The 13678-nt window shown below is 39.9% G+C and overlaps 1 protein-coding gene across 1 annotated transcript in view; it reads right to left on the reverse strand.

The window, feature by feature from the left end:
• Positions 1 to 9493: 9493 nt before the first annotated feature.
• Positions 9494 to 13678, reverse strand: part of edem1 (ER degradation enhancer, mannosidase alpha-like 1) — a 46666-nt gene continuing 42481 nt past the window's right edge. Inside the window, exons 11-12 of the mRNA XM_072582654.1 lie at positions 13073 to 13258; positions 9494 to 12404 (exon numbers count right to left, since the gene is read on the reverse strand). Of these exons, the coding sequence (XP_072438755.1) occupies positions 12315 to 12404; positions 13073 to 13258 (276 nt within the window). The 3' untranslated portion in view covers positions 9494 to 12314. The remainder of the gene's footprint in view (positions 12405 to 13072; positions 13259 to 13678) is intronic.

Consider the following 13678-nt stretch of genomic DNA (forward strand, 5'->3'; position numbering starts at 1 on the left):
TGACACAAAAATCAGGACAAATCCAACCCAAGCAATTACAGCTCCAATAGACTCCCTTTGAACATAAAGAATGGAAGGGGTCATTGACAGTTATCAAGTGGCACCTACTCAGCCACAACCTGCTGATGGTAAGCTTATGTTTTGCCAGGGCCATTTAGCTCCTGAGGTCATTATAATCAAAACATGGACAAAAGAGGTGGACTCAAAAGAACAAGGGCTATCAAGCCTCCTGCGCAATTTAATACAGCCGTAATTGATCCGAGGCATCAAATTTTATCCTGTGAGGGATACAAATTAGGAGAAGGGAGGTTCCTACACTACAACACAAAGAGTAGGGCACATTGGTAATAGTTTACCACAGGTGAAAAAAAGAGGCCCAAGAGGGTGAAAAGGAGGTGAAAGGCCTCAGGTGTTTTCACTGTAATGGAGTGGGATACAGAAAATTACAATGAAAGTGGTTTAAGAAAGGCACGGGGAAAAGGTGTCTTCTTTGTAGAAAATGGGACATAAAATCATAGTGCTGGATATTAGAGAAATACACTGTGGGAAAAGATGTGGTACAAGATGCTAAACCATTGGGATTAGTGAAAGTAATAAAGAAAACCCCAAGAAAAATCAAGGAACTACAGGAGAGTGCACTGCCTAGGCAGGGGCTGGGTATGGATTAATGTCCAATCTCTATAAAGACTTCACTTTGGTGGGTAAAGTTACTCAGGTAGAACAGGGGAGCTGACAAAGAAGTAACAATTTTGAGAGATACGGGATCTAATAGTAAGAGATGAATGTTTGTGCGCACTTTCTGACCTGTTACCCGAGAGAGTGGTAATATGTGGAATAGATGGACAGAAATCTACCGCCCTGTGTAAGATCAGGTTGGCGAGTCAAATCAAGACTGGGGAAATAACAGTGGGAGAGATTGACAGAGTGTCAGTTCCAGGAATACAGTTATTTCTTGAGAACATTTTAGCAGGATCCAAGGTCCTTGAAAGTGGACTTACAGGTAGATAGATAGTGAAGAAGGCATTTAGTATGTTCTTCTTCTTTGGTCAGAGCTTTGAGTACAGGAGTTGGGATGTCATGTTGTGGCTGTACAGGACATTGGTTATGCTACTTTTGGAATATAGTGTACAATTCTGGTGCCCCTCCTATAGGAAGGATATTGTGAAACTTGAAAGGGTTCAGAAAAGATTTACAAGGATGTTGCCAGGGTTGAAGGATTTGAGTTAAAGGGACAGGCTGAATAGGCTTGAGCTGTTTTCTCTGGAGCATTGGAGGCTGAGGGATATAAACCTCATAGGAGTTTATAAAATCATGAGGGGCATGAATAGGGTAAACAGACAAAGTCTTTTCCTTGGGGTGGGGGAATCCAGAACTAGAGTGCATAGGTTGAGGGTGAGAGGAGAAAAATTTAAAAGGGACCTAAGGGGCAATTTTTTTCACGCAGAGGGTGGTGCGTGCATGGAATGAGCTGCCAGAGGAAGTGTGGAGGCTGGTACAACTACAACATTTAAGAGGCATTTGGATGGGTATATGAATAGGAAGGGTTGAGAGAGATATGGGCCAAGTGCTGGCAAATGGGAATAGATTAGCTAGAATATCTAGTCGGCATGGACGAGTTGGACCGAACAGTCTGTTTCTGTGCTATACACCTCTATGACTCTATCAATATAAGTCCCTTTGCAATAATGTTTAATAAAAGTTCCAGAAGTGAGCTGAAAATGATTGCCGTTAACTTCAGTAATGGAGGTGACCAAATACGCATTATGGAGCCCTAGAAAAGCTAAAGTCAATGAGAATAATGAAAGACAGGCAGAAATGAAATAAAGCCGAGTTTGCAATTCTTTTTATTTGATGTGACATGGATAAAATTATTGTAGGAAGTTTTGATTTTTATTGCAGGTTTTTGACCAAGGGAACACTGTTGGATTGTTGCGGGTGGATGGAAAGATGGGGAACCTCGGTTGGGAAGTAATAACCTACAGAAGGAAACAGAATTTTAACAGGTTCTTTCAGATGGCTCTCCCAAGCAAAGGGATCCAAGATATTTCCTCACTTCCTCTTCCTCCATCTCTGGAGGTGGCCCCTCACTACTTACTGACATTGATTGCACCTCATGAGGGTGATGCTGTGGAGGAGGTAATGAACCACAGCAAACTTACAGACAAGCTGTTGGAGTATCATGGGCATATCTTTGACTGAGGGTCAAAACGTGTTGCGCTGGAAAAGCACAACAGGTCAGGCAGCAACCACTGAGCAGGAAAATCAACATTTGAGGCATAAGGAATGAGTGTGTGGGGTGATGAAGGGAGCTGAAAGATAAATTGGAGGTGGGGTTGCAGGGGAAGGTTGATGGTGTTTAGTCAGAGCGGAAGGTGAAGCAAATAGGTTGGAAGGAAGATGGACAGGTAGTAGGACAGCTCAAGACGGCGGTGCTGAGTGGCAGGGTTGGATTTTGGATGAGGTGGGGGGAGGGCATAAGGAAACTGGTGAAATCTATGTTGATGCCGTGTGCTTGGAGGGTCCTAAGGTGGAATCCGGGCAAAGGAAGCATGTGAAAACCTATAATCTCCTCCAGTATTCTTTGGTGACAGCACAGCTTTCATTATCCACCAGTCACTCAAGAAGATTTTCCATCTTTCCATCCACCCGCAACAATCCAACAGTGTTCCCTTGGTCAAAAACCTGCAATAAAAATCAAGATGCTCAAGAAGAGGCATCAGCCATGGTTTGTGGGAGTATCCCTGGCCTCCAAGCATTCACTCTGTGGTTCTTATTGATAGCACAAAGATGGCAGGAAGAGCCTCTCAAGCGCTTCATGATGAAGGCATCATGGCTGCTACCAGAATAATGGGCACTGACTAATATCACAGTATTCACCAACATTGTAGTTCATGCAGTGGTTGCATGTCAATTACATGGTGAAATGGAACCCTTCGCAAGTTTTTGCACCTTTCCCTATTGACACAGGAGAACCCACAGAGCCACTTGACGTCAGTGATGGGAAAGCTGCTGGAGAAGGTAGTGACGGATAAAATCTACTTATATTTGCAAAAGAATGGGCTTATCAGTGAGAGGCAACATGGTTTTGTTTGGGGGAAGATCACGGCTTACAACTTAATAATGTTCTTTGAAGGAGTGACCAAGTTGATAGATGAAGGAAGGGCTGTAGATGTCATATACATGGACTTTATTAAGGTGTTTGATAAGGTTCCCCATGGTAAACTATTGGAGAAAGTGAAGTCACATGGTGAGCAGGATGTTCTAGCTAGGTGGATAAAGAACTGGTTGAGCAACAGGAGACAGAGTAGTAGTAGTTGAAGGGAGTCATTCAAAATGGAGAAAGGTGACCAGTGGTGTTCCACAGGGATCAGTGCTGCGGCCACCATTATTTGTGATATACATAATGATCTGGAAGAGGGCACTGTTGATATGATCAGCAAGTTTGCAGATGACACGAAGATTGGTGGAGTAACAGAAAGCATAGGGGACTGTCAAAGAATACAGGAGGATATAGATAGACTGGAGAGTTGGGCGGAAAAGTGGCAGATGGAGTTCAATCCAAGCAAATGTGAGGTGATGCATTTTGGGAAGTCTAATTCGAGAGTGAATTATACTGTAAACAGAAGAACCTTGAGAAAAGTTATGAGCAAAGAGATCTGGGAGTTCAGGTCCATTGTACTCTGAAGGTTGCTGCACAGGTGGATAGTGTGGTCAAGACGGCATACGGTATGCTTGCCTTCATCGCATAGGGTATTAAGTATAAAAGCTGGCAGGTCATGTTAAATTGTACAAGACATTGGTTTGGCTGCATTTAGAATACGGTGTACAGTTCTGGTCATCACATTACCAAAAGGACATGGACACTTTGGACAGGGTGCAGAGAAGGTTTACAAGAATGTTGGTATGGAAAGTACTAGCTATGAAGAGAGGTTAGTAGTTAGGATTGTTTTCATTAGAAAAAAAAAGGAGATTGAGGGGGTAACCCTGATTGAGGTCTATAAAATCACGGAGGGTATAGACAGAGTAGAAAGCTTTATCCCCAGGGTGAAGGATTCAATAATGAGAGGTCACACTTTCAAGGTGAGAGGTGAAATGTTTAAGGGGGATACACGCAGCAAGTACTTTACACAGAGGGTGGTAGGTGCCTGGAACACATTGCCAGCAGAGGTAGTAGAGGTACAGTCGATTCATTTAAGATGCGTCCAGACAGATGCAGGAGTAGTGGGGAGCAGAGGGATACAGATGCTTAGGAATTGAGCGACAGGTGTAGAGAGTGGATTTGGATCGACTCAGGCTTGGAGGGCTGAAGGGCCTGTTCCTGGGCTGTAAGTTTCTTTATTCTTTGTATTGCAATCATCTCTTTAGGTAAATTTCTGGCATTGGTTTTGGTTAAGATGGAGGAAGGAGAAGCAAGAACTGAAAATTCCTCATGGATAGTCCTTTCTGCAGAAGGCCTTCTTCACGGAGAACTTCTTCACTCTGCATAACTACTCTGTGCAAGTTGTGTCAAGTTAGTTTCTGGGATAAGCTGGTAGCTTGATGGCATTTCCTCAGATTCAGAAACACACTTCAGAGGCACCTGCAACTTACATCCTGAAAATTGGTCGAAACTTCTGCTAAACCTAGAGCTACCATAATAGCTCCAGTAGCTGAAACAGTCAACTGTTATCCAGATTAATTACAAATCAGGAATCTTGCATCCACATATTGGCAGTGATAAGGAGGAACTGTAAGGATTTCACAAACTGTATAGTGTTTGAAGGATCCATAAGGATCAAGTAATGATACATGTAACAACAACGGACTGTTTATTCATCTAAAGACAGGAGATCGTGGTGGATTTTAAGAAAGCTATGTTAAGGTATCCATTCAGGTTGAATTGGGACTTAGTTTGTGTTCAACACCTTCGCTTTTTATTTTAGATTAGATTAGATTACCTACAGTGTGGAAACAGGCCCTTCAGCCCAACAAGTCCATACCACCCCACCGAAGCGCAACCCACCCATACCCTTACATCTACCCCTTACCTAACACTATGGACAATTTAGCATGGCCAATTCACCTGACCTGCACATCTTTTGGACTGTGGGAGGAAACCGGAGCACCCGGAGGAAACCCACGCAGACACGGGGAGAACGTGCAAACTCCACACAGTCAGATTCAAAGTTAAATGGTATCATAAACTTTCAAAATTCTGTGCAGTATATGGATATATAGCTTAATGAGAAAATTTTAAATATGCAGGAAACTCTCCAGAGATGCTGTTTACAATTAATTCTGCAGTATTAGCTGTCACATAGATTTAAAAAACATATTTGAAGTGGTCTATATTAACATAACATACAGAAGGAATACACAATTGTTTTAAAGCATTGAAGCACAGTTATCTTGATCAAAATTTATTATAAAGATATATACGAGGAGAAAAGAAGGGCTCTGGATTGGAAGGTGACACCACTCTGGACAGAGTGCAGAGATTTACTAGAATGCTGCCAGGGCTGGAGAATTGTTGCTACAAGGAGAAACTGGAGAGCTTGGAGCTAGTGATCTCCAATCAAAGAAGGTTGACGGTTGGTATGACTAAGGGATACAAACAGGAGAAATCAGTTTCTCTTGGTAAAGAACAGAACTCAGGTTCAATCGAAGTGGCAGAAAGATTGGAAGTGACATGAGGAAAAACATTTTTATGCTGAGGGTGGTGGAGGCTCTAAACTATTTTGGTGAGTACCTGGATCTGCACCTTAAAGGGCTATAAGCTACAGATCTATGGGTCACGTGTAGGAAGATGGGATTGTAATGATCTCTCCGGTTCTATAGGATTGTGGTGTACTGGAGAACTCACTGTCAGTATGTGGCTTCATTACGATAAATAACTCGATTGCCCCATACAGATTGATCGAGGGAACAGAAAAATAAAACTGAAAAACACGTCAGCCAGTAGACCATAAAATAATACACAACATTGTCTTACCCCAATAAAAAAAAATTAAATTTTCAGATGAAATATTGGCACCAATAAAAGCTCGTCTAGATTACAGACAATACTTTGCAGGTATTTGTGAATTTTGATCACAAGATAACTACTGCAACACTCAACCCATGAAGTGGAAAGTTTATTGTTCAAAATGTATTTCAGGTAGTGCGAAGGTTGCTATTTATTGCCTCTCCCTAGTTGCCCTGGAGAAGTTCTCTTCTTGAATCACTGCTCCATATGGTGGAGGTACACCCATGGTGTAGTCCGGGAGCTTCATTTGAACCAAGCAACAGAAAAGGATTAGTGCCAAGTCAGAATGGCACATGGCTTGGAAATAACTGTTCACTTAGTGGTGTCCCCGTTTACCTATATCCCATAAAGTTCCATAGCCTAGATGTAAAGTGTGCGAAAGATTTGCTATGTTAATTACAAACAGTATCACGAGGGATACCAGTCAACATTAATGGAAAAATAATTCAAGAGAAGTTAGATAGATAGACTGGATAAATACAGCGTAGAACAGGCCCTTCGGCCCTCAATATCGCACCAACCTGTGAACTAATCTCAGCCCATCCCCCTACACTATCCCATCATCATCCATGTGCTTATCCAAGGATTGTTTAAATTTCCCTAAATCTGTTAACTACATTGGCAAGCAGGGCATTCCACGCCCTTACCACTCTGAATAAAGAGCCTGTCTCTGACATCTGTCTTAAAGCTATTACCCCATAATTTGTAGCTATGCCCCTCATACAAGCTGACGTTATCATCCTAGCAAAAAACTTTCACTGTTTATCCTATCTAATCTTCTGATCATCTTGTATGACTCTATCAAATCCCCCCTTAGCCGCCTTCTTTCCAATGAGAACAAACCCAAGTCCCTCTGCCTTTCCTCATAAGGCCTTCCCTCCAGACCAGGCAACATCCTGGTAAATCTCCTCTGCACCTTTTCCAATGCTTCCACACCCTTCCTGTAATGGGGCGACCAGAACTGTACACAATATTCCAAGTGCAGCCGCACTAGTGTTTTGTATAGTTGCAGCATGACATCACTACTCCGCAACACAATCCCTCTACCAATAAAACCCTAACATACCGTATGCCTTCCTAACAGCACTATCAACCTGGGTAGCAACTTTCAGGAATCTATGTACATGGACAAAGATCCCTCTGCACATCTGCACTACCAAGAATCTTTCCATTGACCCAGTATTCCACTTTCTTGTTATTCTTCCCAAAGTGAATCACCTCACATTTGTCTGCAGTGAACTCCATTTGCCCCCTCTCAACTCAATTCTGCAGTTTATCCAAGTCGCCCTGCAACATTCTTTCACAATGTCCACTCCTCCACTGACTTTAGTGCCATTTGGGCGAGATCACTCAACCAAATGGTAGCAAGTATAGTTGTTAAGTTTGAAAGATTGTGAGAAATTTAAAAGTGTAATACAAACAATTAAAGGTGGTGGGTTTTTGAATTAAGATCAAAAATGATTTTAGTATAATGATGCATAGAGATCTCAGATTCTTTTATTCTCACGATTAAGATTCTTAGCTTTTTACTTAAAATCACTCCATTACAGCTAAATAAAATGAAATGGTTAAAGTTGTCAGTTGAGCTGACAGTAAAAGTAGAGGTCCAATTCATGGCTGTTGAATACTTTGTCAAGGCTTTGTGAAATGGGCAAAAGTGAGGACTGATTATGCTGGAGATTAGAGTCTAGAGTGTGGTGCTGGAAAAGCACAGCAGGTCAGGAGCAGAGAAGCAGGAGAGTCAATGTTTCCGGCAAAAGCCCTTCTTCAGGAATCCTGATGAAAGGCTTTTGCCCAAAATGTCAACGATTCCTGATGAAAGGCTTTTGCCTGAAATGTAGACTCTCCTGCTCCTCGGATGCTACCTGACCTACTGTGCCTGTCCATCACCAATCACCACACTCTCAATAGGAAGCATTAGGGCAAGATAATTCTAAATGATGAACAAGTCATCACCTGATAGCAGGAACCACTTTTTTGGGGGGTAGTATACACCCTTGCTCACAGTAGCATATAAACATATCAAGAAGCCTCATAAGATACATAAACATACACTTGTACAAACTGGATGGATGTATCCAAATTTCAGAATTAGTTTGAAAGGATTGATGGAAGTTATACTTTCACCCAGAATAAAGCGGAGAACTTATATTATTGCTGTATGTAGATTGTTTACAAAGGCTGAAGTCTTCACCATACAGAATAAATAAGTTTGTAGAGCAGAGCATTTTCAAGTCAAACTTTCTTAAATTTGAAGATAATGGACAGAAGGATTTCAAAAATATGAAACTTCGATTTTAAGCAAGATTTTTTTGTGCACCGAATAGAAGACTGGGTCAGTAGTCCAGTTATGTTGGGCAGGGGTTAATTAATTAAGGAAGATTCTGAATTGGTTTAAATTTTGAATAGCCGCCAGGAACAAAAACAAAATCCAAGGCACCTCCTATAGCCTTTTTGCTTGCAAATGTACATAAATGGGTTGGAAATGGTACACAAGTGAAGCGTGACTTAATAGCAATGAAAACTTGGGGGAAAATGTAGCAAGAAAGAAAGACCTATCATGCACATCGTTATTCATTCTGAGGGCAAGGGCATTACTGGCTCGGCCAACATTTACTGCCCAGTACCAGCTGCCTTTAATTTGGTGGCAGGTTGTCGTCTTTAACCACAGTAGCCCAGTTGCTGCATGCATACCCACAATGTTGTTCGGGAGGGAATTCTGGGATTTTGATCTCTAAACAAAACAGCACTACATTTTCAAGTCAGGTTGACAAGTGACTAGGACGATAACTTGCAAGAAGTGTTGTCATTTATCACCTGCCCCCATCCTTCGAGATCAAAGTGGTCATTGGTTTGGAAGGTGTTGACGACCTCAATGAATTTCTACAGTGCTGCTGAGTGTCAGTGGTTAGAAGAGAAAGTGGTTACAGATCTAGTGTTAATCAGTGTCCTGGATCATGTCGAGTCTCGAGTGTCGTTGACGAGCACTAACCCAGGGAAGTCAGTCGGCGAGTCAGCAGGTGCAAATTCCCAGCCTCTGATCGGCCCTTGTATCGCCACATCTCATATTCACTAGCCCAATTCAGTTTCTAGCAATAATGAGAGACAATTGAATAGATTGCAGAAATAAGAGGAAGAGGGGAAAAAAAAAGAGATGAGAACAGAGTTTAAAATATCGTGTACCAAAAATCTGAGGTATTAACTTATATTTAAACAGGGAGGTATGACAGTTTGTAGGCACCATAAATACCAACATAAGCAGGAAAGGTCACAGAAATAAAGGATGATATTAGGGACATCTTTCCAGGAATGTGCCTTGTGAGCAAAGCATACTTCAATCCTCTGCCTTTACTCATCAGTTACACCAAACCAACTGGTTATGGAAGAAACCCTGTCATTTTTACCAAGTCTTATGAGTAGAGCTTAGTGGAGATAGAGTTATGCACTTTGGAACGGACATTTGCAAATACGAGCAGCAAATAAAAACAATGGCACTGCATTTATTTTATTGACATTTGTTTGGTCCTTTCACAATTTCAATACCACTGCTCATTTCTGGGAAAATAAAAATTTATACAATTTTCCTTTTATATAAGTGTATTGCACATTGATTTTGGTAAACTTTAATGGTTCAACATTATCCTGCATATTAAACATTCAGGTTTTAGGTAAATACTTTTATTCATAAGAAACAAAGTTTGACAATTAACCTTACCTTCGTTTTTTAAAACAAAGTCAGATCAAATGTGCTTATATCCTCTCTGCCGCTACACGCAGATTGGTCAATTATATAAAAAGGTGTGATATAAATAGAAAATGTTAAAACCTTCAACATTTGGCACCTTCATTGCACATTTAACCAAAGGAAGATCCCACTATGATAGCTCCTGTTGCCTGATCAGGTTCATTCTTTCTGCATCTACACAAAAAAATCAGACCACTCAAAATCTATAGGAAACTCGAAATTAAAGGTTGAATTGTAGGTAACCTCTGCACAAACAAAAGAAAACTTCAAATACTGTTGGGACAAAAAAAAAAGATACAGCCAAATACAGCAATACGCAGTTTCAGAAGGATACAGGCAATCCAATACCTTCCTTCTAATAAATGAATACACAAATCTGCTCAATTTCTAGGTCTCACAATTCATCAAGGAAACCATGAATAACTAGGATTTTTTTCCAGCTGGAAGTAGAGATATTTCAGATGTACAGTAGGAAAAACTGAAGGTCTTTAGATGAGACATGCACTACTGAGAAGCTATCATTTCTGAGCCATGATTTCACTATTTTTAGTTCAGTCTTATTTCACTTAAGATATTGCACAGAGCTGCCTTATTAGGAGATTAGATAGAGAGAAAGAGTTACTGAAATGCAACCCACTATTGCACAGCTGGAATTACAGTGGATTAAATGAAGCACGAGCAGCTCCTTAAACACTTGGTGTCAGAAAATACTGTCACAAAATGTCAATGCATAGCATCACCAAAATTCACTTTTGCTTATAAAATGATAAAGATGTGAAAGGTGCTATATAAAATTGTCTTTAAAAATTGTCATATTCCCTTTGACCAATCTCTGCACCACATCGCAACTTCATGCACAGTCATTTTGGAACTATGAAACTGTTCTTCACTTGAAATCTCAATTGCCAGCTTATGAAACATAGGCAGGCAGATTAGGGAATACAGAATCAGCTTCCCTCTTCCTTCATCTCTTCCCTTCTGCCTGGAAAATTAAGAGTCCAAGCCAGTAGTCTACGCAGAAGATCAAAGCTGAAAGTTCCACAACATTAAACCCATGCTGAAATTTTATATCAGAGAACAAAAATGCATGCACCAAGAAAAAGGGTGCCCTAACTGACATATACAAAATAGACTTAATCACTTACTTTCTGGTCTAAGTCCGGGAAGCAGTATTAAACACTGCTTCACACTTTGCTGAAAAGATTTAGATATTTCATCTTAATAGCCTAACTTGTTCATTGTCACCCAATGCCAGTTCATCAGATACAAAAACATAAAATGCAATTCAATAACTGCCCATCTGAAGATTCATTTATATTATATAATTCAGAAACAGATGCTCTGAAAACATTGATAGAATTCAGTGGTCATGCATGCACAAGATTATGAAGCTGAAATTGCTGAAGTCTCAACTGAAGGCAACCACATTAAGATGACACACTAGAACAATTATGCAGTACCAGGGAACGTAAGAATGCCGATTAGTGCCCCAAACAGAGCTGTACTAATATGGAGAAGGTACTGAACAAAGTTCAACACACATTGCTCCCTTTGTGTGGTTTTGGGACCATTAATACAATATCAGAGTGATTTTTACATTTACAGAAGTCAGGTCATAAGGAATCCTTCAAAAAAACGTAACAAAGTGTGGTTGATGAATAGATCTCAACCAAGGCACACTTGACCATAATAGTGTTGCAGTCCATAACAGCCAACCATATAATGGGCAAAGCATGTACAGTCAGTTCTGCTATAACCAATATTTCTGCAATGCTAATTGGCTTTAAAGTAATTAAAGAATTTAGATCGTTGTTTGCAGAATGTGATCTTTCCTTACATGTATTGGCTATAACACGATTCTGGCCACATTGGTTTACATGGTGTAGCTACTGTGCCGTTTTCCTATAATACGAGATCACACGAGAATAGAACTATTGGGGTATACCAACTGTACATCAGACAACTTGCATGTCAAGGCAGATTTAATGCTCAGACAAGATGCCATGATCTACTTTTGTTCAAAGTACAAGGCACATTAGGCAAATCTAGAGAAAATACTTTCACCCTGATATTTGGATCCCCTGCACCCAAGAGCGTGTGAACGATCTTCCATATGCCAGATTATCACCATTTCATGGTTTTCCCATGCAAGTGCAGCACTTACATTAGTATAACTATGCATTCTGAAACTTAGTTATTTCAAATCATTAAACATTTAAGGGGAAATTACACAAATATTCAAACTCATTTAATTACCTACTGTAAGCCATCTTGCATTTTATACTTTCTGGAAGAACCCTGTAGTCAAACAATTAATCGCACGCCTTCACAGAAGACACTATGCATCAAAAATTACATATTCAAACAAACAAAAAAACACTCCTGCATAAAAGCAGGAGTATAAAATGTATTATCACTATTAGAAATGACTTGTTTAGAAATCTTTTTGAAAAGTTGTAAAAATCTTAATAAATAAACGTCAATATATTTGTACACAAAATAAAAAGTTGCATAGTTGAAGATTAAGTCCCTGCCAATTCTTCGATGAGTTCTTTTGAGGTTGGTTTAAAGAAGTCCCACCATTTGGTCAATCTGCTGCATGTAAACTCCTTTTAAGGGAAGTGCATATCTCCTCTCACTGGGGACTCTGTTGCACTGTGGAAAGATTTTTAAAAGCAATAAATTATACTACAACAATAACCAAGGAAAGCATTCTCATGTAATACCAAGGTGGTGGTGGGAGAGGAGGAGAAGGAAACTTGCATGTTCACAACCACCATCCATTCCTGAGCTGGGGTACACTAATAAACCCCTGTTCACTAATCCATGCCAACATTCCTCACCTGGAACAGTAAAGTAACTCAGAACAGCAAATACGCCACAAATAATTCTGTGCCATATATTTTATACATTTTGTGCAATGCCATTTCTGATTAACTCAGAATCCAGACAAAAAAGGTTACATTTCACAAAATGGGTTAACTTCAGCCGCTCACTTTATTCTTCACTTTGCTGAAGTTAGCAACACTGAAACCAATGGATAAGATTCAGAACTGTGACCCATGACAATAATAAAACACCAAACCCCTTTGGGAACAGACAGAAATTTAGGTCTATGAAACAAAATGTCAAATCATGAACCAAACAGAAAAATAACACTGGCTATTTTAAGACCTATTCAAGATGTTTTATCACAGCACATTACCCGAGATCAGGTAGGTGACCATCACAATGTCAGTCTGAAAAATACTGTTCACTATATAGAAAAATGTTCATTTTAATTTGCAAATCGTGCGCAAACTCCAGGCTTTTATTTTACTTACATTAATGCTCGAGTTGGCAGGTTTGTGGTCCAGTACTCCAGAGTTATCCACAGTACTTTCTTCTTTAGAAGACACATCTGCCCAAGGCTTTTCTCTGAAAAGCTTGTCTACTGGCAAAATATGGCCCTCTGTTGTGAAAATATATTTGCTCCCAGATCTGTGCAATGGATTGTCTTCATCAAATAGCTGATTGTACAGTCAAAAGGAAAAACAGATTAAAAATTGGTTCCTACTACAAAACAATCACTAAAAGCAACTTGAACAGAATCTTATTTGGATTGCATGTCAGAAATGGCTGAATTAAAAATCTTGATTTATTACAATGAAGTCTAATATAGGTCAAATATAAGCTTGTGGAAAAAACTGCCTGATACCAGAAGGACCTCTTTTACCCATGGAGTGAGTACATATAGATTAAATTTCCAAGCTAAAATGTGCAGACATATGCGGTTATTAAGGGTTGGAGTAAACAGAGATGAAAACAGTTGGTTGAAGTTATTTGAATATTGGAGAAATGAACATTGATGGATCAAATTGTCAATTTTCATTATTGGCTTCTTATGGTAAGACTGATTTTTTTTAATGTATACTTGAAAGTTCATAACG

Source organism: Chiloscyllium punctatum, chromosome 12, assembly GCF_047496795.1.
Source record: "Chiloscyllium punctatum isolate Juve2018m chromosome 12, sChiPun1.3, whole genome shotgun sequence".
Lineage (NCBI taxonomy): Eukaryota > Metazoa > Chordata > Chondrichthyes > Orectolobiformes > Hemiscylliidae > Chiloscyllium > Chiloscyllium punctatum.